This window comes from Aphidius gifuensis, linkage group LG1 (assembly GCF_014905175.1).
Source record: "Aphidius gifuensis isolate YNYX2018 linkage group LG1, ASM1490517v1, whole genome shotgun sequence".
NCBI lineage: Eukaryota > Metazoa > Arthropoda > Insecta > Hymenoptera > Braconidae > Aphidius > Aphidius gifuensis.
Genome location: NC_057788.1, coordinates 6,370,549 through 6,394,371, shown reverse-complemented (window position 1 = coordinate 6,394,371; position 23,823 = coordinate 6,370,549). Strand labels below are relative to the sequence as shown.

At 26.5% G+C, this 23,823-nt stretch overlaps 7 protein-coding genes across 17 annotated transcripts in view; 1 reads left to right on the top strand and 6 right to left on the bottom strand.

Moving 5' to 3' along the window:
• Positions 1–7: 7 nt before the first annotated feature.
• Positions 8–3,449, bottom strand: LOC122847380 (presequence protease, mitochondrial). Its single transcript, XM_044145017.1, has 2 exons — positions 3,275–3,449; positions 8–3,156 (listed from the first exon to the last, which is right to left on the bottom strand). The coding sequence occupies exon 2, from the start codon at positions 3,132–3,134 to the stop codon at positions 72–74; it is 3,063 nt and encodes a 1,020-aa protein (XP_044000952.1). The 5' UTR covers positions 3,135–3,156; positions 3,275–3,449; the 3' UTR covers positions 8–71.
• Positions 3,450–3,908: 459 nt separating this feature from the next.
• LOC122847379 (60S ribosomal protein L23-like) lies at positions 3,909–4,925 on the top strand. Its single transcript, XM_044145016.1, has 4 exons — positions 3,909–4,002; positions 4,084–4,167; positions 4,274–4,402; positions 4,666–4,925. The coding sequence occupies exons 1-4, from the start codon at positions 3,990–3,992 to the stop codon at positions 4,860–4,862; spliced, it is 423 nt and encodes a 140-aa protein (XP_044000951.1). The 5' UTR covers positions 3,909–3,989; the 3' UTR covers positions 4,863–4,925.
• A 2,404-nt stretch (positions 4,926–7,329) lies between these two features.
• Positions 7,330–8,211, bottom strand: LOC122847900. Its single transcript, XM_044145758.1, has 3 exons — positions 8,107–8,211; positions 7,896–8,022; positions 7,330–7,829 (listed from the first exon to the last, which is right to left on the bottom strand). Exons 1-3 carry the CDS (start codon positions 8,209–8,211, stop codon positions 7,330–7,332), a joined length of 732 nt encoding a protein of 243 aa, XP_044001693.1.
• Positions 8,212–10,382: 2,171 nt separating this feature from the next.
• LOC122847378 (gamma-glutamylcyclotransferase-like) lies at positions 10,383–11,730 on the bottom strand. Its single transcript, XM_044145015.1, has 4 exons — positions 11,245–11,730; positions 10,792–11,090; positions 10,612–10,716; positions 10,383–10,527 (listed from the first exon to the last, which is right to left on the bottom strand). Exons 1-4 carry the CDS (start codon positions 11,347–11,349, stop codon positions 10,497–10,499), a joined length of 540 nt encoding a protein of 179 aa, XP_044000950.1. The 5' UTR covers positions 11,350–11,730; the 3' UTR covers positions 10,383–10,496.
• Positions 11,731–11,736: 6 nt separating this feature from the next.
• LOC122847376 (aspartate--tRNA ligase, cytoplasmic) lies at positions 11,737–14,446 on the bottom strand. 2 transcript variants are annotated; one of them, XM_044145012.1, is made up of 5 exons: positions 14,313–14,446; positions 14,082–14,123; positions 13,443–13,527; positions 12,182–13,375; positions 11,737–12,116 (listed from the first exon to the last, which is right to left on the bottom strand). In XM_044145012.1, exons 2-5 carry the CDS (start codon positions 14,120–14,122, stop codon positions 11,841–11,843), a joined length of 1,596 nt encoding a protein of 531 aa, XP_044000947.1. In that variant the 5' UTR covers position 14,123; positions 14,313–14,446; the 3' UTR covers positions 11,737–11,840. The 2 variants fall into 2 exon arrangements, with proteins under 2 accessions (XP_044000947.1, XP_044000946.1); XM_044145011.1 differs by lacking the exons at positions 14,082–14,123; positions 14,313–14,446 and adding an exon at positions 13,599–13,984.
• LOC122847377 (prohibitin-2) lies at positions 14,340–16,514 on the bottom strand. Its single transcript, XM_044145013.1, has 4 exons — positions 16,222–16,514; positions 15,281–15,939; positions 15,091–15,187; positions 14,340–14,794 (listed from the first exon to the last, which is right to left on the bottom strand). The coding sequence occupies exons 1-4, from the start codon at positions 16,343–16,345 to the stop codon at positions 14,625–14,627; spliced, it is 1,050 nt and encodes a 349-aa protein (XP_044000948.1). The 5' UTR covers positions 16,346–16,514; the 3' UTR covers positions 14,340–14,624.
• A 3,534-nt stretch (positions 16,515–20,048) lies between these two features.
• Positions 20,049–23,823, bottom strand: part of LOC122847368 (RIMS-binding protein 2-like) — a 29,889-nt gene continuing 26,114 nt past the window's right edge. For 9 of the 10 annotated variants that reach the window (XM_044144995.1, XM_044144991.1, XM_044144992.1 and 6 more), the window contains one exon: positions 20,049–23,593. In XM_044144995.1, the coding sequence (XP_044000930.1) occupies positions 23,063–23,593 (531 nt within the window). In that variant the 3' untranslated portion in view covers positions 20,049–23,062. The remainder of the gene's footprint in view (positions 23,594–23,823) is intronic. The other variant, XM_044144999.1, reaches the window with a different exon arrangement.

The following is a 23,823-nucleotide window of genomic DNA, read 5'->3' as shown; positions in this document are numbered from 1 at the left end:
GACAATATTTTTAAAAAATCACAATTTTTTTATTTATTTAAAAAAAAACAATTTTAATAATAATTTAATATTTATTCAGCAGCTCGTAATTCATTATCTTCTTCTTGTGAAATTACATGCCAATTTTCTGTTTTTCTAGATAATAAATCAGCATTTGGAGCACCAATCATTGCTCGACCAACTCTAATTCCTGGAGCACCAGGTAATAAATATTTTTCAGCTACACGAAGAATATCTTCACGTGTTACAGCTTTTAATTTAAGTCTTTGAGCTTGAACGTCATCATCAGTAATGTTATAGGTGAATTTAAGTAAACCACGATTACCAGGTGATACTGGTGAATCAATTTGTTGGAATACACCAAGTTTAGCTTCATCTAAATCAGTTTGTTTAAAATCATAGGTTCTAACAAAATCATATGTTCGATCAAATGTATCAAATGTCTTGGTTGAATTTGGATCTCTAAATGAATAGAATAAAAATACACCTTCAGATGACAATGAAGCACCAGATCCATATGCACCTTCTTTTTCACGTACCTCAGGCAAAAGATATGCTGTGCTTATAATTTTAGCAAGAATTTTTAATGCTGGATAATCTTCATGTGTATATGGTACTGTTGAAATTGCTTTGGATGAGTAATTTGTTGTGTAAGGCATAATATGATGAATACCAACTTCATTGTTTTGTTCAATTTGTCCATCAGTCATTTGAATTGAACCTTGATAATTTCCATTGAGTGAAGAATAAAAACCACTCATACCAGCCAAAACTTTGTCTTTATTATCACCAGACAAATTAATAGCTGATCTTAAATTTGATTTATTAAAAATTCTATTACGAATTTCTTGAATTTTTTCTAATACTGGCATGAGACTTTTTTCTTGAGCTATTCTTTTCATTCTTCCAACATATTCTAAACCACCTATAGACTCTTTAAAGCTTGCTGCTGGTGAAACAAGACCAGCTGCACTACTCATAGCATAATGATGACCTGAATCAGCAATTCCATTTGATAAATCACCAGCAATTGTTTTTACAAGTGTTTCAAAACGTTTGTAATCATTTAAATCAACTTCATTAAATAATTCTGTCCAGAGATTCCACATTTTATCAGCATTATTATCAAGACAATATGATGATATTATTATACCTTCTTCATATTTAGATATACTATTTTTATCTTCAGCAACATGACTAGAAAAACTAAGACCACCTGTTTTTAATTGACACAAACGATCAAACTCTCTGTAATTATGACTTTTAGTTCCCATTTTTGCAATGACATTAGTGAAAATTGGAATTAATTGTTTAAGCTCATTTGACAATTCATTAGTACCAAGAATTCCACGATAATATGATACACCATTTGTTGGTTGAATGGATATTTGAACTGGAATATCAACAATTTTAACATCATCTGTGTCATATCTATCGACATCTTCCTTGATATCTGTTACTTTTAATGTTGGTAAAATTGAAAGATCTTCTTTTTTTTCTTGTTCAGCTCGTAAAAATTTACCAGCTTCAAAAATTTTTTCACGTTCTTCTTGAGTACATTCTTTTAATTTATCATTTAGTACTTTTTCTTCAGCCATTGAAAATTTAACATCATAATCTTCTTCTGGTGACATTGTCAATACTAATTTATGTGTATTTTTTAAGAAATATTTTTCAACAAGATTATTTAAATATTTTGGATTATTTTCAATTTTTTCAGTTAAATTTTTAATTGATTTATTAATTTTCATTGATTCAATAAGATCTCCATCATGATTCCAAATTGATGTAAGACTAAACAATAGATTCATACCAAAGCTTGAAGTTTGATGTTTCATTCTCAATTCAATTCCATGTAAAACAGCTTCAATGTGATCTTTATCAAAACCATTATCAATAACTTGTTGTACTGTTTCATCATAAGTTTTTTCAATTTTATCAAAATCTTCTGAACGTACACCTTGAAGACTAACAGAAAAAATGGTATCTTTTAATTGTGAATCATAGCCAGTAAATGGTCCAAATCCAGTAGCAAGATTACTTTCAATAAAACTTTTATAAAATGCTGCTGTTGGTCCTTTTAACAACAGCTCAGAAAGAATATGAAGTTCAAGTGTTGCTTGATTATCTGTTATGTCATTACAAAGATGTGCAATGGCAATTGAATTTTGTCTTGATGCATCAGGAGCCATTGGATCTGGTCTACATGCAACATGTTCATGTCTCGGTGTTGTCCAGCGTTTTTCAGATGGCACTCGAGATGAACTGATGTCAATTTTTTGTGACGAGCTGAGATACATGTCATTAATAAATTTAAGATGATCTTCAAGTGGAAAATTACCATATGAAAATATTCTTGAGTTTGATGGATGATAATACTGTGAATGAAAATCTTTTAAAGCTTGATGTGTTAATTGTGGTATAACAAGTGGCTCACCACCAGAACATACACCATAAGTATGACTTGGCAATATGGCATTTAAAAGTTTCTCTGAAAATATTGATTGATTTTCATTGAATACACCTTTCATTTCATTGTATACAACACCTTTGATAATAATTGGTGATTTATTATCATTTAAATCAGTGTGTTCAAGTCGCCAGCCTTCTTGATAAAAATCTGTTTCTCTTAAACGTGGCTTAAATACAGCATCAGCATAAACTGATTGTAAATTTTTATAATCTTTTTGATTTTGTGTTGAGAATGGATATATTGTGTAATCAGGACCTGTCATTGCATTCATAAATGTTGCCATTGATCTACGTAACATTTTCATAAAAGGATCAGATACTGGATATTTTTCACTTCCACATAGTGTTATGTGTTCTAATATATGAGGTAGACCAGTTGAATTCATTGGAGTTGTACGAAAACCCAATGAAAATACATTATTACTGTCATCTCTATTTAAATGTATATACTGAGCACCTGTACCAATATGTGTTAGACGTATTGCATCTAAATACATTTCATTAATACGTTCAACTTCATCAACAACAAAACCATGTATTACATCATGTTCACGAATATTATTTGTTTTACATTGAAGCACTGATGGAGATGCTTGAGATGCCAGGAATCTTCGAGGACCATCGAGAAGTGCCCGTTTAGCAAGCGAAAATCTTGTCAACATTTTATTTGTTTATTATTTTTATCTGGAAAAAAATTATTTATAATTAAAAGGATTTATTTTTTTATTTTTAAACGAGACACCTCTCGAGATCCTCTCTTTGAGGTTACAATATTATTTATAAATTTAAAATTATAACTTACTATTTTTAATAGAAGAATATATCCTTTTATTTATTTTGTTTATTTAACAACTATTTTTTAACACAATGTTTATATATTTGTTAAAAAACTTTGATATTTAAATTATGATGAAATTCATTAATAATATTATTATTTTATAAATCATGTGGAGGTGTTTATATACACTTATACGTCTGAAGTTAATTGATAATCAAATAGCAAACGATTATTTAAAAAAAAATAAATAAATAAACTTACCTTGAGTTTCTAATTGTTTTCTTGTTTCATCAGGATCTATTAATAAACATTTAATTTTTTCTAATAATTCTATCTGTTAAATGATTATAAAAATTATTATTAATTTTATAAAAATTGCATAAATTAATAAATAAGTTAACCTTGTAATTTTTAAAACTCAATTTTCTAGCATCTTTAATTTTTTCATCAAGTGATACTTCAATTTCTTGATTGATAAAATTTTCATATACGTTTCATATCCATTTTATTAATTAAATATTATAATTTTGATATATTTATTATTGTAAAAAATTTTCTGGTTGTTTGAAATAACGCGGCATTGAAGAATAAGGCATGGGTGACATCTAGGATCGAAATTGTCATCGCCATTTTTAATGCTACATTCACACCACTCATTATATTTATTTCTTTTTTTGTGCATTTTTGTGTGAGTTTATATTTTTAAGAGCTCTCTTTCTCACTCTTTCTTTCATTGACCATGTCGAAAAGAGGTGCGGATCAGTTTATCAAATATTTTATAAATTTATTGTTAATTATAATTACAGAGTTTAATTTTTTTTGTGTTGTTTAAGGTCGTGGTGGTTCCGCTGGAGCTAAATTCAGGATTTCCCTGGGTCTCCCAGTTGGTGCAGTTATCAATTGTGCAGATAATACTGGTAAGATCAACAAATTCATCCTAGCCACGAAGCCATTCTAACCTTCACAATAATAATTTCCACGTGTCCTCAATTATGCAAAATATTAATTAATTTTTTTTGTCAGGTGCCAAAAATCTCTATGTTATCGCTGTCCAAGGTATTAAGGGTAGACTTAATCGTCTCCCAGCTGCTGCAGTCGGTGATATGATTGTTGGCACAGTCAAAAAAGGAAAGCCAGAACTCAGAAAGAAGGGTAAGATAATTATTTTCTTTAAACAATAGATAACTTGTGAATTGAGTATTTATTTATTCAACTTTTCATTGTTTAATACTCAATTCATTTAACAAAAATATTCCTTTAGTCATCAAATAGTCCAACAAAGCTAATAGATTTATTTTTAAATTCGTTAATTGTTTAATTAAAAAAATATGATTTTGTTTTTGTTGAGATTTTAAAATTAATATCAAACGATTCAGTATTAATTACAATGTTGTTATTTGCTTATTTTTTTCTAGTTATGCCAGCTGTTGTCATCAGACAACGTAAACATTTCCGCAGGAGAGATGGTGTCTTCATTTACTTCGAAGACAATGCAGGAGTTATCGTCAATAATAAAGGAGAAATGAAAGGATCAGCTATCACAGGTCCAGTTGCTAAAGAATGTGCCGATCTTTGGCCAAGAATTGCTTCCAATGCAGGCAGCATTGCTTAATTCATCATTACAACACTTTCAATTAAATGCTTTCAATAAATGTCCAACAGAAAAGAAAAAAAATTATAAACTTGTTGTTTTAATTTATTTTAGTCATATTTTTTATACATGTAATTTATCAACTGGTACACTTGGTTCTTATCATTGTTTTCTAGGTATTTTTAATATTGGTATGTTGATGGAAATGGAGCACTTGGATCCAGCTCGTAATCAATTAATCGTCTGCAATAATATTTATCTTGCCTGTTGTTTCATTCTGCCTTTTGTTGATCCAATTGATTCATTTATTTATTTAATTAAACATGATTAATTTTTTTGGGACGACGTAAATCTTTTCGCAGGGGAGATGGTGTCTTCATTTACTTCGAAGACAAAACAGAAGTTATTGTCAACAATAAAGGAGAAATAAAAGGATCAGCAATCACAGGTCCAGCTACCAAGGAATATGCCGATCTTTGAATTTTCATTTTTCTAATTGATAAAAAAAAAAACCAACCAAAGCCAACAAATAAAATGTACCATTACAATTTTATATGGATTAACAATATTGTTATAGATTAAGTATATATAATAGGTTACTTATTTTTTTAAATAAAACTTTTTATTAATTTATTTTTCATTTATTTATTATATATTAATAGTGTATTATTTAAAAAAGTGGCATTTGTGGAGTAATACCTATTAATATTGTTGAAATGTTATTCATTTTTCATTAACCATATTGATTATTGATCTAAAAAATTAAATGAATTAAATTAACAATAAAGCTGATGAGATTTTTAACGAATTAATACAATACTAAGGACAAGCAGTAGATAATGAATTAATGTAAACACAGAAACTATGCTGGGGGCTACTGTCCTTATTATATAATTTATTTTAAATACGAGTTACAGATGAGTTTATCGTGAAGAAATAAATTTGAAAGAAAATTTTTTTTTTTATTATTTACATTTTTTTAAAAAATTGACATATTAAGCTAGCACAACTTTTTTAATAATCATCCATGGTAGAAATAGTACTTCTACCATGATAATCATCGGATATCGATGCAATTGGGCTCAAAATTTTGTGCGAATTATGTGTTTTTTATGTGTGAAGAAATAAATTTAAAAGAAAATTTTTTTTTTATTTTTTACATTTTTTTAAAAAATTCAAATATTAAGCTAGCACAACTTTTTCAATAATCATCGGATATCGATGCAATTGGGCTTAAAATTTTGGGCGAATTATGTGTTTTTTATGTGTGAAGAAATAAATTTAAAAGAAAATTTTTTTTTTATTTTTTAAATTTTTTTAAAAAATTCAAATATTAAGCTAGCACAACTTTCTCAATAATCATCGGATCTCGATGCAATTGGGCTTAAAATTTTGTGCGAATTATGTGTTTTTTATGTGTGAAGAAATACATTTGAAAGAAAATTTTTTTAAATATTTTTTACATTTTTTTAAAAAATTCAAATATTAAGGTAGCACAACTTTTTCAGTAAATATTCAATCTTGATGTTATTAGACTAAAAATTACGTGTGAATTATGTGTGATTTATGTGTAAATAAATAACTTAAAAAAATTTTTCGTCAATTTATTCATTCTTTTTTTTTTTATGATAATACTTGTGTTTATAAAATCAATGAACAATGAATCTTTTATAGAATAGGTATAGATACTTATGTCCTTGTACTAGTATTCTTAAAAAGTTTAATCAATCTGGTATTAGATAGAAGATTATCTAATTTTTTTTTCGTTGTTCCTCTTTTTCAACAAATTCGACTGTTAAATATTCATATTCAATTTGTGTATTAGGCTCACCATCTTCATATGACATGACCACTGTCAATTTTTTTTTACGATTTCTTGATATTTTTTCTGCTTTCTTGATAAATTCAAAAGTTACACTTGTGTTATTAACGCGATAATATCTCAACTCTGGTGAATTTTCAAGAACTTTTATGGCTGATTCATCTGTAATTTTAATGCTGAATGGTAAGAACACAACTTCCATATTTTTGAGTAATTTAATTGAAGAGTCAGTGAGTTCGTTATTAAACCCGAAACAATCAAAATTTCTTAAATAATTCATCTTTGAAATTGCTACTATACCAGCATCGGTTATCATACAACCATAAATTCGTAATGATTCTAATTCACTCATGACATTGACAAGATTATATAAAAAATCATCAGTAACTCGGGAATTTGTAATATCTAAGCTCTTGACCGAAGTATATTTTTTTAAGGAATCCAATTTATTTTCACGATATTTACACTCATCACTAGTGGTATCTAATGTAGATTCTGTCAATTTCAAATAATTGATTAAACTTTTGGGGCTACTTATACCAGCAAATTGAAACTTTTTCAAGGCCTTCAGTTCAGAAACCGCCTGCAAAACAAATAGTTCATAAGTACCTATATGTAAAGTATAAAAAGGAATATTTTTGCTTTTATTTTTTTTTTTAATAAAGTTTAACTTACACGAGTCATTGCACGTGGAAAATTAGTATAGTCCTCCAGGCATTCAGTCCAATTTGACAAATTCAGTTCAGTCAATGTATCAGCAACGTTTAAAAATGAGTTGATTAAAGTAAAAGGTATTAATGTATCGCGCGTTTTAAAACATTGAAATATAATTTTCAATACTTTTAGTTTCAAAAGACGTGTAAATGCATTATCTAATATTGCATCGTCAATATATTCAATTCTTATTCGAAGTTCTACGAGATTTGGACAAGATTCATTGATAACTGGTACTATGTTACAATGGTTATATGCTGTCAAGTCTAATTTTGTTAAATAACGACCACACTTATTAAGAAGCGATTTCAAAAAACTAAATTGTCTATCGATTGTTGGATAATTTTTCGTTAAAAAATTTGAGTCCTTATGATATCTCCAATAAGTTAGTTCAAGTTTTTTGACATTAAACCAAGAGTAATAATCAAGGACTCTTTTCCATTGTTTGCATACTAAAAAAATAAATTAATTGTCATTATTAAATAGCTCATTTTATATGTTAATTATCATCATCATACCCAATGCAATTTTTGGTCTTTCACATGCTGGAAGATACATGAATATTTCAGCCAGGCAATCATCATTAACACGTTCTATTGTCAGTACATCTTTGGCATATGATTGATCATCATGATGACCGTATAGCTGAAAAGAATAATCAACATTTATATTTAATATTCTTATATTATACTGTTATTAATTATTTACACTGAGTTATTTTTGACTAACCTTATTTTTTATTTCGCTGCAACGTGTTGAAATTTGTCTTCTGAATGGAGATTTACTCCATGGTATTTGTATAACTTTATATTTTTTTACCACGTTATTTTCCATGTCTAATTCATATGATCTTTTGAACCGAGTCATATTTGATAAAATGTGCTATGCAAGTTTTGGTTTAATATTTTTTCTATTTCTATGTATTATATGTATTACCTATATTAAAAAAAATCCAGCTTTTTTATTTCGATAAATTATTTCGCAGTCGGCTAGACGCTATCGAGAAGCATTTTTGTTGAAGTTTTTTTTTTTTAATATTTATATTTATGACTTATGTTTATATTTTTTGACTTTTGTATACAATTAAATGACGATGGCTGCAGCAGCAGCAGCATAAGCATGGCGCTGAAATTGGCGTCTAAGCTAGCGTCCAGAAATTTAAAGTACAGGGAACATAGGGGTTTTCTTGGGCCCAGCCCTTAACTTTTATAATAAATTATTAATAAAAATAGAGCTATCCTCGTCATTTTTTTTTAAATCATTTTTCTAGGATCTAAGGTAGTTTGGGAAAAAAATGGGAATTTTTGAAATGATCAGGTAGGGGTGGATTTAAACTATTTTTATTTTTTAATATTAGAGTTGAGGTTGTCAATTATAACAAATTGCTAGTTTGTAAAAATGAATGAAATGCAGTAGGGTGATTCTATTATTTTATTTTTAACTATGATAGAGTTGAGGTTGTCGTAATTTTTTTATTGTTCCAGTCTAGGTAAATTTTGAAATGGTCAAAAGGTATTTAATGTTTTAATTTTAACTATGATAGAGTTGAGTTGTCGTATTTTTTATTAAATTGTTTAGATCTAGCAGTTTAGAAAATGGATAATGGTCGAAGGGGGGTAGGAAGTGGATTTTAATTGTTTCTATTTTTTTTAATATCAGAAACTGACGCCCTCTGCGGCAAAAGACAGAGACAAAAGAAATTCAAATTCGTAATTATCGCAATCAAAAAACAATTAAAATCCACTCTCTACCCCCTTTTGACCATTTCAAAAATTTCCATTTTTTTTCCTAAACTAGCTTAGATTCTATAAAATTTAATAAAAAAAAAATAACGACCCAACCTCAACTCTATCATAGTTAAAAAAATTAAAAACAATTAAAATTCACCCCCTACCCCCTTTTGACCATTTCAAAAATTCCCATTTTTTTTCCTAGACTAGCTTAGATCCTAGACAATTTAATAGAAAAAAAATAACGACCCAACCTCAACCCCATCATAGACAAAAAAAATAAAAATAGTTTAAATCCACCCCCTACCCCCTTTTGACCGTTTCAAAAATTCCCATTTTTTTTTCTAAACTATCTTAGATCCTAGACAATTTAATAAAAAAAAAATTACGACCCAACCTCAACTCTATCATAGTTAAAAAAAATAAAAACAATTAAAATCCACCCCCATTCCCCTTGACCATTTCAAAAATTTCCATTTTTTTTCCTGAACTAGCTTAGATCCTAGACAATTTAATAAAAAAAAAATAACGACTCAACCTCAACTCTATCATAGTTAAAAAAATTATTTAGCTAAAAACCCCTGAATTTGTTCTCTTTAAATACGATGTAACTTATTCCAGAGAGTTGTTTTTTTATATTTGTGACTTCTTTGGGGTATTTTAATACTTAATTAATAATTTCTAATTAATTTTATTAAATTTTATATCATTTTTAATTATTTATTTAACTTGAGGCCTTGGAACCCGAATCATCCCTGGATCAGGAGATTCGAGACGCTAGCTTAGACGCCAATTTCAGCGCCATGCATAAGCAAGAGAACGAAAAAAATACGTACATCCTACTAGGAATACAGAATAAGCGAGGAGTAATTTGAGATACTCCTCGCTTATTCTGTTCTCCTGATACTAATATCCGAATTTTAGCTTGAAAATGTAGTTGGATTTTATTTTTTTCAATCAACTTACATCAATAAAATAAAAAATTATTTCTATTTGGTTTTTTTTATAATTTCACGATAAATAATTAATAAAAATAAACACATATAAATTTAATTAGACTATTTATTTATTTAATTATGGTTTATTAATTTTTTTTGACAAAAAACATACTCGCAGAAGATGTGTACAGTCTTGTATCATAATCAAAACAAAAAGATAAATAATTGTAATCAGTTATTAATAATAATACAAATTAATAATAATAACTTTTTATCATAATAACAAACAAATTATTATCATATATTTTTAAAATCAATTTGACATAAAAAATTGGCTATTAAATTTATTAAATTCAACAGAGTACAATGATAATATCAAAAGCACCTTGAAGAAACTGATGAGGAATGTGTTGTTTAATTAATATAATGATACCACGAAAAAGGGCATCAATTATTCCGTATTGATATCATTTAATTCAAGCCTAAAAATATAAAATAATCATTAATAAATAATTGTTGCCTATTTTTATTTATAAATATCAATTAGATAAATAAAATAAATTTACCCAATATCAACTTGGCCAAAATAATTATTGTGCTTAATTAGCTTCAATTTATTTATATAATCAGATGGAATGTTACTTTGCTCAGCGCCTTTAATCATTGTTGATCTATAAATAAAAATTAAATTAACTATATATTTTTATCTATTGTTTATTGTTTAGATTAATTTGTCTATGACGTACAAGTAAACCAGTGAAGGCTGACGTTCTTTTGGAAGATGACTCAAGTCAATGTTTTCCTTTGGATTGTTGCATTGTTGATAAACTCGACAACGATATTTTTTTCCAACAAGATTTGCCACGTCAACATCAAGAGGAAAATATAGTCCATCATTGACACCTTCTTGTTGATCAAGATCTTTTAAATTTTCAATTCCAATTTCCCAAATTGCACCCCATACATGAGCACCTGGTGTAGGAACAATTGTTGCTGATGCACCCTTCCATCTATTCGAAAATCTCATGAAATCCAATCTGAAATTCTTTTTATTTTTTCTTTTGATTTTTTTTTTTTTTCTATCTACTTTTAAAATTAAATTTTTCGCGCTTAATTTATATTTTTGTATACTCATTATTACAATTATAATAATATAAAAATATATAGTAATTAATATTTTAATAATTTTATTTATTAACCTCAATGCGCCCAATATCTTGACGTTGGGCTGTTGGATTATTGATATGAATTCTTTTATCAAGTAAATTGCTTCCATAAGCAAAGTATAAAAATTTGTTGGACATCACAATTTACTTTTATATTCAATTTTGAATTTAATTTACTATAGACTTTTTTTTTTTTACTAACTACTGTATGTACCATGTGACTTCAATAAGTCGACTGCAAAATTGTGCTGATATTTTTTTCGTAATACTGTGCAAAAAACCGTATTAATACGGTATCTACAACATCAGTACCGTAGCAAGTAAATTACGACATTAAAAAAAAACAAATCCATTAAATTTTAAAAAATTTTAAAGTCTTTAGGGGAAACGATTCGCCAGAATTAATTTCTAATTGAACTTGATTATCAAGAGCGATATTCGAATCTTCTTGGTTGCTATTTTGAAGATGTCTTATCCCTCAAATGAAGCTTACTTTCTAAAATTAAATAAACAATACAAATTAAAAATAAAAGAATTTTTTTACTTTTAAAAAAAAATTTTTTTTTCAACATTTTTCATCATAAACAATACAATAACATTTTTTTCCTGTTATATTTTATGTTTATTAATTATGGTGTAACGCGTTTTGGATCACGTGGGAACATTGATGTTTTTCTTATATTTTCAAGGCCAAGATAAAGCATGACAACTCGTTCCATTCCAATACCACCACCAGCATGTGGTGGACAACCATATCTAAAAGCATCGACATATGCTTTTATTTTTTCAACATCAACACCATGATGTTTAGCACGTTCAGTTAAGAAATCTGGATCATGGATACGCTGAGCACCAGATAAAATTTCTTCACCTCTCATAAACATATCGTATGAATTCGAGGCTTTCTGTTAAAAATAAAATTAATAATTAATTTAGCAATGTTAAATAATAATACAAAATATTTATTTACCGGATTTTTTGGATCTGGCATGGTGTAGAAAGGCCTGACAGCCAATGGATACTTGTCAAGAATATAAAAATCAGTATCATATTTAGCCTTGACTAATTTACCAAGTAATTTTTCATCAGGGGTTGATAAATCATCTTCCTCACCAATGATAACATTAGCCTCAGCAAGAAGTTTGATTGCTTGTGGAAATTGCAGCTTTAATGGTGGATCAAGAAACTTGAATGGTTCAACTTTATATTGCTGACCAACTGCAGCAATTTCATGAGCATAATTATCTTGTAAACCACGGAATAACTGAGTAAACATTTGTCCAATTGTATCAACAACTTCATGATAATGATACTTGAATGCCATTTCAAGATCAAGTCCAACAAATTCAGTCAAATGACGATGGGTATTTGAATCTTCAGCTCTAAATACAGCACCAACAGTAAATACTTTATCAAAATCACCAGCAACTGCCATTTGTTTATACAATTGTGGTGATTGAGCCAAGTATGCAGATGATTTAAAATATGATACTGTAAATACATTTGCTCCACCCTCACTAGCAACTGATATTATTTTTGGTGTATGAATTTCAACAAAACCCAAATTAGTCAATGTATCACGGAATAATTTACAAACAGCAGCTTCAACTCTAAATATTGCTTGATTTGCTGGTGTACGAAGATCCAAAACTCTATTATCTAAACGTGTATCTTGATTAACTTTAATATTCAATCCAGATTCATCATTTTCTGGTCTTGATGCATCTTCAATTTGCAATGGTAACATGGCTTTTGATGCACTTACAACAAATATTTGTTCAATAATTAATTCAATATTTTGTTGTGTGCATGATTCAATTTTAATTGGTGCCATTTTAACAATAGCCTGTACATCAATAATTGATTCTTTTGTTATACCAGCAATAAATTTAACCATTTGTTTACTAATCTTTTCATTGACTGATGCTATTCCTTGAACTGTTGACGATTGTTGTCTTAACACAATAAAACATTGTTTTCCTTTGGCACGACTTGTATGTAAACGTCCACGTAACCAGACAGTAACATCTTGCAATTTTTCATCTAAACTTTTAACATCAACAAATTTCCTGTCTTGATGCTTTTCAGTACTTTGGATCATTGCTGGCTGACCATAACGACCAACTGAAAAATCTTCAGTCTCTTTAACATCTTCTTGGACTTGCTAAATTAAAAAGAAAATTTTTTAATTAAATATTACAACTTTATTATATATTAATTTATTAACTTACACTTTGTGCTTTATGTTGAGCTTTTTTTGCTGCTTTTTCAGCTTCTTTTTGTTGTTTTTTCAAGGCCTTTTTTGAAGGTTCATTTCTATAATAAACAAACATTAATTTAATTAGTTTTTTTGATTATTAAATTTCGATTTTATCAAGTGGTATTACCGTCCACGTAAAAATATACAATTAACAACAAAATCATCATAGTCATTAAATCTTACTGTATCCATATTAAATTAAATATTAAAATACGTTTCGAGATAAACTTGATTGACATTGAAATGTATCAATAAAGGTTTATATTTTTATTATTATAATTTTAATCAAACATGAACTTTCAACTTTAGTATTCTTTTTTATCAATATAAAAGCTACTTAATTGTTTTAAAAATTCATCACAATGGCTTGTTGGCAATATGAAAGAATACTTCATACTGATACATCAAAATAATAAAAAAAAAAGCACCAACAAATTCAAGAAATATCATTGTCAATTAAAATGCAGCATATCAAATTGACCTGAGTTCATAAACCAGCTCCAAATTAATAAATAATCAATAAAAAAAAAAAACATCAGTACAATAAAAATCATTGATTCAACTATCAGCTTGAATTAATATTTAAAAATAAGCAACAGGAAAAACTTACTGTCCATCAGGAGTAATAACTGGTGATTTATCAGTATTCATTCTGTGAAATAATAAAAATAAAATTGATGATTTAATGTTATTATTTATTCTTGAATAAAAAATAAATAGAATGAATAAAAAATTTTAGAGGTTAGGTTAATGTAATAAAAAAAACACCAGCTGTTTGTAAATAAACATAATAAATAAACAATTTAAATATTTACAAATTAATAATTATTTAGTTACTCACTTTGGGTAATAATTTATCACCAATTAATTGTCAATGAAGTTTGTTTATTTTGTTTATTTATTTAAAAATATATCAAGTCAAGATGGATGAATAATGAAACACACTGTTGAGCTGATCACATGTGTGAGTTGTATGATGTAAATGGAACCAACCCAGTGTAATATTTTTTTGTATCATCAAATAATATATCAATGTTTCCCAAAAGATGCTCAATAAATTCTACATATTTATTAAAAAATAATTTATAAACTGGAAAAAGGATAGGATTTTGATAATTAAAATTTTTTTATTAAATATATTCAGATTTTTTTTTTATATGAATATGTTTTTGGCCTTATCTGCAGCCAACTCTAGAAGATGCTTGGAGGATGCATCAATTGTGTTGTCTTTAATATTGTCAATTTTATTATTATCAACTTTGATAGATTTGATTGCTTCAATTGCAGCCTCATTCCAATTTTCACGATGAACAGATTTCTTATCTGAAAAAATATCAACTCGAGATTTTTCGAGTGTTCCATGCTTGTTGGAATTACATAGGGGGGAATCAGGATGTTTTAAATCAAATGTGTTTAAAAAAAAAAAATAAAATAAATCAAATACTAGATAATAAAAAAATTTAAGATGTGTAAAATATTTCAGATATTATTAGTCTTATTTTAACTTCTCATTCATCTACAATGGTTAACATTGGTGTGCTCAAAAATGCACAATTATAAACAAACATAAATCGCCCCTTTGTTTTTTTCCATACCCTCATCATTTATTTACTTCTTACTTTTTAATTTATCAGCAGCTTCATCAAAGGAATTATCTTGAATGTTTAACATGAGATTGTTTCCATCGAGGTATACTCTGTTTTGAGAGTTAGCCATCTGTAATTAAAAACAAAAAAACAATATAATATTAAATATATAATAAACAAACAATATAATTATTAATTTTATATATAAAAAAAAATAAATTACCGTGCGTGAAATACTTTGTGCAGCACGTAATTTTCTGAGTTTAAGATAACCAGGATTTTGTCCAATAGCAAGACCCAACATCTTAGCAGCTTCAGCTTCTCCCTCAGCTTGTACAATTTTTTGTTGTTTTTCTTGTACAGCACGTTCAACAACAAATGCTGCTCTTTGTGCTTCTTGTTGTGCAACTTGTTTAGCTTCAACAGCAGCTGTATATTCTTTACCAAAACTTAATTCAGTTATTGATACATCATCAAGTACAATATTCCAATCTTGAGCACGTTGAGTTAATTCTTTTCTAACCATAGTTGATACTTGTTGACGCATTGTTATCAATTGTGATGCATTAAATTTAGCAACAACTGATTTAAGTACTTCATTACAAATACTTGGTAATACTTTGTCATCATAATCAAGACCAAGTTGACGATACATTGATGGTAAATTTTGTGCATTTGGACGTGACAATACTCTCAATGATATATTAACCATTTGAAGATCTTTTGAACCAGTTGGTGATGATATTTTTCTTGGTCTACTTCTGATGTCATAGATTATTGGATATTGTAACCATGGAATACGAAAATGTAATCCTTCAGTGAGAATATCTGATTGTATTCCATTCAAACGTGAAAATATTATTGCACGATGACCACCTTCAACTGTAAAACAAAATTAATAATATTATTATCATCATTTTGATAAATACATGTGTTACGTAATTGTCTTCACAAAGACCATAAAATAATATATTTTTCCAGTAGTTGATAAAAATATACAGCCACCATTTTAAATTCATGATGACGATTGAAATTTTCAGCTGATGACATCAATAAAATTATGTTGAACATGGTAAATAATTTTGTCAATAATTATCATGTTAAAATAGTTTTAATGGATAAATATATTAATGGCTAATAAAATATATAAAATCATGTGCTAACCTGTGTACATTGACTTTGAAATTCCGTAAGCAGCGGCACCGGCCAAAGCCAAAAATTTCAGACCAGCATTCATTCCTGAACCACTTAAACGTCCTGCCATATCATTTAACTTGCTTTGTGCCATTTTTATAAAATAGCTTTATTTATTACTCGTTTTATTGAGTTATAATCAAGAAATAATTGATATAATTATAATAATGAAATATTAATAATTGTTACGTGAGAAAAACCGGTACGCACGTTGGAACAATATTAACGTTGTGAAGTTGGCTATAAATTCATGGTTCTCTCTCGGCTCTCTCTCTTTTGCTCTCTTTCTTGTTACACCAATGAATAAAAAGATTAGAGACTCGGTAGACTGGTTTATCTGTGTTGTCGACTGTCGTCAGATGTCCTTGCATGATGATGCGGATGATGATTCCTAATTCCTAATCTTGAGTGGCATTTCTATATATTTACTATTTGGCATTCCTGGGCGCTATAAACATTCAAATTTTAACACGTGGTTTTGTTATTGTCAACAAAATAATTATAATATTCAAGTTTATAAATTATTTATAATTTCGAATTATTCCAGTATTTGAATTTTATAATTACATAAAAAGTTTAAATTTTCGGTGATCTCAGGGCGTGGAAAATTTTGATATTATCACGATGATACCATTGACAAATCAAGAGGTTAGATAAAAAAAAATCAATTTAAACCCAAAATATTTTCATTATATTAACTAAATGAAGTTTCAATTATTTACATTTAAAATCATTCTTGTATTTATTAATCAGCTTTTTATGATTTTATGTATTTTTTTATAGATAAAATCGATGAAACATAAGGGTACTTTCCGCTGCTCTACTCCTATTTATTATGCTGCTTTGTGTGTCTCAGTCTATGGCGTTGTAAGTATATAAAAATATATAAAATTCTTTTGACTAAATTCAAAATTAAGTTGACAGTTATTTAACACAACACCATACTAAGGCATTAATCTTTTTATTATCTAGATTTCATCTCTGTTGTTACCATTAACGATACGAGGCCGAATTGGTGGTCAGTATGGTGCGTTGAAAATAATCGGTGACAAAACGAATATCACCATAATGCCTTTGACAGATATGCCCGTCGCACTTGAGGTGTTTCTGATAAGCCTGCTCATTCTTGGTGATTTATTAGGTTTTATTACTGTGATTAAGGTAATTTATGATAATTTGATTTTTTTTTTTTATTCATAATACATATTATTTTTTTTAATTGATAATTTATTTTTCTTTAATTTTAGCGATCAATTCTAGGCTTGGAAGTTTATTTAATTGTCCGTATGGGCGAGTTTTTCATATCTTTTTGGTGGATGATTAGTGTATTTAACGAACAAATCAAGTCTCATGTTATGTCACAATATTCATTGGAATTATATTGCTCCTTTGCTTTCGGTATGTTCAAATAATCATGTTGAATTCAGTTGAATTTTATTTTTTTCGTGTTTACTATTCAGTCACTCAGCTGTTCAGTTTAAAAATGTTTTTTTTTTTTCTTCTAGGTATCGAAACAATCTCTCTAATCGTAATTTTTTCATTGACAGCTGTCATAAAATGCAAGGACGAATAAGTGTCTGGAATAATTATCAAGGAGCATATATGCTTTTTTATAATTCTTAATATATATATTTTAATTTTATTTTTGTTGAGTTTAAATGTTTTTTGTTGTATAAATGATGATCGCATATATATGCTTATTTAGCGATCATCATTTATACAACAACTAAACTCAGCATCAAAAATAAAATATATATAATAAGAAATTATAAAAATAACTCACATGTTATAATAAAAATAATAATTTGATTGTTACATATTGTAATTATAAATTACAACATGTGTCTCTCTTTCTCTCTTAGTCACATGTCAATCAGACAATCAGCTGAGTGTATGTGAATAATATGTAAAATTTTCCATAAAAACGTTAAGTTTTTTTTTTTAAATTTAAATCTATTTTAAAAAAAATATATATTTCTCGAGATTTTTTATGCTTTAATTGTCTAGAATCTGTGACTCACATTTTGATTCGTAGTGTTTTTCGAGAGGCTATTCATTGGTGTAGTCATGGTGTAGTCACGTTTAGTTATGTAGTATTTGTACTTTTTTCACTACAACTTTTATTACTTTTTATTACTTAAATATTTTCCGAATTTCCTCACGATTACTTCGATTTTCTCCGTGATTACTCTGAATTTTTTCCATGTTGACCCAGACGGAGAAATAAGGAGAGAATTTTTTTCTCCGAAAAATACTAACGCGGAGAAATGTAGAAAGAAATATTTTTAAACTTAATAAAAAACTTAAAAAATGTAGTTGAAATGTAATAAATAGTGTAGTCATCATATTTTGTTGGTGTAGTCATTGTAGTTATGTAGTAAGTGTAGTAATTGTGTTTTTCGACTACATTTCGTAGTCGTGGTGTCACTAATTCTGGCGATGTCAGTTATCAAAAAAACTTTCAAATAATAATAAATTTATTTTCATATACTAAAAAAAAAAAAAAAGGAAAGATAAAAAAAAAGCAAATAAACATATCATATAGGTAATTCTAAACAATAGGTTTTGTTCTAATTTTTTATGGTGCTTATCTTATTGTGATTACTTGATTAACACTCCGATATATTACAAAGCCGATCAAAATAAATATTTAACGTTTAATGTTCATAATTAAAATATATAGTATCAATGTTTAATATGTTTTTTCTATATACTTACGATAGCATATATATATATATACATATATACATATATGCTATTGCAAGTAGAAAGAACATATTAAACATTTATATTATAATAAAAATATTATGATAATCATTTTCCTAATAAACAATTATTAATTGAGTAATTGAAAATATTTAAAAAAAAAAATAAATGAAATTTTAGCATCAAAACGTAACAAGAAACAAAATTCGTTTTTTTTTATTAATTCATTATTTTTTTTTTTTTTTATAATTACATTTCAAGTATGTTCATTATAACGTATTTATGATTATTATTGTGTTATTTAACATATTAGTTTTTGATATTTCATACATTCTTAATTTATTCTTTCACACCTTTCTTATTTTCCTGATGCCATTGTATTATTATAACTTTTGTTAAATTTTTTTTCCATTTTAATTTTTCAATTTAATATTTATATTATATGTATTTTTTTTTTTTTTTTAATTTATTCAGTTTTTTATTTATATTTTTTTTGTATTTTCAAAATCTTGTTTATTATCATTCGGAATTAATGAAGATATACACCCACACATGATTTTTCAATTTTCAATACGTAAAAATAATAAGCGCATAAAGTTTTATTAATGCCAGTTGCCCTGGTGGAAATATTTCTCCGTTATTTTTCCGGAATTGGTCCAATTAAAAATTCAAAATATATTCAAGAAAATAAAATAAAAGAAATTATTGAATGATTAAAATAATGTAAGTCATGAAAATATTTCTCCAGTTTTTTTTTTCGTTAATGGGCTAATTCCAGAGCAACACGGAAAAATAATAAATTATTCGGAGAAATATTTTGACCAGGGTGATCTTTTAAATTTTTTTATCTACTTATTGTTTTTTTTTATTTAAATTTTTTCATAGAACTAGGATAATTTCAAGGATTTTTATTTAAATGTATTCAAATTTAACCAAATGTTATATTTTCTATAATTCAGGAGAAAGTTTCAACCGCAATAAATATATAGGGCATTTCAAATCAAATCACTAAATTTTCAGTCTCTTGTCTATTAAACTTTTTTACTTTCGTTTGCTTTTAATATGTTTTTTGGATAATGGACCCTCAATTCAATATTTTTCCTTCAACTCTTAAATTTCCCAAAAATATCAAAATATAAATTTTAAATGTTTCGATATGAACGCTCAGTTTTCGATTGTGCTATATCGACTTTTAAATATGATTTTTTTTTATGTTCAACTTCCTGAGATTTTTATTTTTTTTCCTATGAAACTGAGTTTAATATCGAAACATTTCCACCGTATTTGTTTTATTCATACAATTAAAAATGTAAAATTTATAATTTTTTAAAAAATAATAATTAAATTAGTTTTAAATTTAAAAAATACAGAAGATGACTAAATTATAGCGATTCGTCTTGAAACACCCCATGTCAATATTCTCAATAATTATTTAAAAATGAAATAAAATAAAAATATGTTTTCGGTATTAACACTGAGTTGATAAAATTGGCTATTTACATAATTTATTATTTACTTTCATACAAAACTACATCATATATTTAAAAAAAAATTTAAATATCTTCATTGTCTCAAAAGTTATTATATAACGACTGCTATATGTTGTTAAACATTAATGAATTTATATAAAAAAAAAAATTATTTAATATACAGCTAAAGCTTTGAAAACTTTTCATAATTTTATTTCCGATTATTAAAACCATATTATATCAATGACTATTTTTTAATTATTGATTATTTTTTTAAATAGTTTAAAAATCATTATAATCGTTTTTCAGAAGGTACGTAGTACGCGTAACAACAACAACAACAATAACAACAACAACAACAACAACAACATCATTAACAGTTTTGAATTATGCATCTGCTTTTGTTAATATTAAGATTCCAAGATATTAAAACAGCATATTTTAAATTTTGATAGTTAGAAATTTATATAGAGATTAAAAGTTAGAGAAAAAGACAAATAAAAAAAGATTTCGAAATATTATTGTCGAACGTAATATTATCAGTGAGACAAGAAGATAAATAATTTCGATAATTATTTTAATCATTATATTTTGTTTAAAAAAATTATCCAATTATATATGAATAGTTTTGTTTTTCCTGCTGATTTTATTTTTATTTTATTTTTTAATTTACTAAGCCAATTTTATATCAATTCAGTATCAACACCAAAAAGCCAATAATTTAATAATTTTATAAATTTTTTTTAGCATCATTTGAATATTATAATAGAGACCATCTAGCTGCTACAAGTTATTTTTTTTTTGTTTGATATGTAGTCAAGGTTGACTATGATAATTGCATAAAAATTGATTAAATTTAATTTGTTATTATTGTGAGAATTTCTTTTATTTTGTTAACTCTTTTTAAATAAAAAAAAAAACGAAAAAAAAAAAAAACCTATATATATTTTTTAGTAAAGATGTTTTTTTTATAAATGAAGCATTCGCAGATGATAAGTAATTTTATAATTTTTCTACAATAATAACTCTTATTAAACTATGCCTCCGTAATTTATATATTTTTTTTATTTATAACGGCTTTGAATATGTTTTTTTTTTAAATTTATATTACAAACTATCATAGCCGCCTTATCATTTAATTGTTCCGTTTGTTTTTTTAATTATTTTTAAATTTTTTATGGTGGTTTATTTATTTTTTTTTTATTTCGTGCAACAACGTTGGACGCCTCCGAACAATTCCAAGCTCAGCAGAGAGGCTTAACTGTTTTTTATTATTTATTTTAATTTATATTATTTCATTTCAGTCTCTTTGGGCAATCGTTTTATCAATTTTTTTTTTATTGGACAACACCTAATTGCTCCTTAAGAGAACACTTTAAAATTTTTTTTTAAATTTCAAATTTTCGTCAGAATTAAATAGTTTATTATCATTTTATTAAATTTAATTTATCTGATCACAATTGATCGGCTCGTTTAAACAATATTCCAATGGATATTGTTTGATATTTTTTTATATATACATATCTATGAATAATTACACAATACACTCAGGAAATTTATTTATTTTATTTTCAAAGATTCAATAAATAATTATCAAGAATCAATACTAATAAAGTACTGAAATTAATTACTATTTTAGGTATTTAATTATTTTTTTAAAACTCATTCATTTCCTCCATGTATAACATTATTAATTTAATATAGTTTTATTATTTTAAATTTCATGATTTATTTATTTTTAATTTAACGAGATATTTAATTTATCTCTTAATATATTTTTTTTTGTAATATTTATTTATTCATATTAGCTATGAATTTTTTTATATTTTGTTGCATTATTAATCAATATATCTCTGGCAAAAAAAAAATAAACATTGGATTATATATTTTGTACAAAATACAAGTACCAATAGCGTTGTAACAAACAATTTGCAATAGTCAAATATAATATTTTTTATATATATACTTTTTCTCTTATGTATATCATATATTTATGATTAAATTTTAAATTAATTTATTCAATCTTGAGAATAAAATAATGATATATTTTTTTTTTTTTGTTTAAATATCTAAAATAATAATTTAAAGAAAAACCAAAAAGCATAGATTATCGAATGAGGAACTTTGCGGTAGTAGTAATATTATTAGATTTTTTTGAATATATAATTTATGGTGTTATATACTATATATGTATAACGAAACACTGTTATTATTATTTATTTGAGATAAAACAATAATTAAAATTTTTCATTCAACATCATCGTGAAGGTGAGGCATCTCAAGGCACACCCACTCTTTCGCGCATATTAATTAATTACCTATATATATTATTTTAACGATTTAAATTCGTTAATTATTTATGAAAGTTATTATATGATAATACTTTTGTGCGCGATTATATATATATATATTTTTCCAATTTATATTTTTATTATTTTTGACCTTGAGCGTCTCAATTTGTTAATGTATTTTTTTTTTTTTTTTTTCATATATATATATTATATTAAATAGACAAAACATAATTATGCTGATGAAATAATTATGGTGGTAATTTAAATTTATTAAATTTAATATCACGAGATAAAACTCATCAAGCATTTAACAATTTGAATAAATAATCTAGTATTATCAATGGCTCACTTTCCTAATCCAAATTTCATAAATATAAGTTCTTTTCCTTTTGATAATATATCACCACCAGCACTAGCACCAGCCATTTCAGTAAATTTTTGCATTAAATTTGGACCAGCAATTGGTGGTTGTCCTGGCTGTTGTCCTGGCTGTTGTTGTTGTTGCTGTTGTAGATTTTGATCAAGTGGTTTTTGAGCATTTGGTATTACTGCTGGTATACCACGCATTTGTTTATTCATTTGTTGTCCTTGCATCATTGATGAACCACCCTGTTGAGGTCCTTGTTGACCATATTGAGCTCCTTGTTGTTGACCATGTTGTTGTTGTTGCTGCTGTTGCATTGTTGATTGTTGTTGATTGTAATTTTGTTGATAGCCTGATTGACCCTGCATACCCGCTTGCTGATATCCCTGATTTTGTTGTTGATCCAATTGTTGTTGTTGCTGTTGTTGCTGTTGATATTGTTGCTGATTATTTTGATGATTACCAGGCATATTATTACCAACGATCCGATTGCCCACGCCTCTCCCCCTCCCCTGAAAATTATTTATATTTATGTTTATAATAAATTTTTAACAATTTATATTACAAATTCTAATCGAAAAAAAAACAAAAAAAATTATTAAAATTTGCGGTAAATTTTGTTGTTAAATAACGTTGTTTTTCTATTTTTTTTTTTCATTTTTCTAAATTCAATTTTGAAGAATTATTCATATCGATGCGATAGCTATATATTTAATATATCATATATGATCAAGTGAAATAT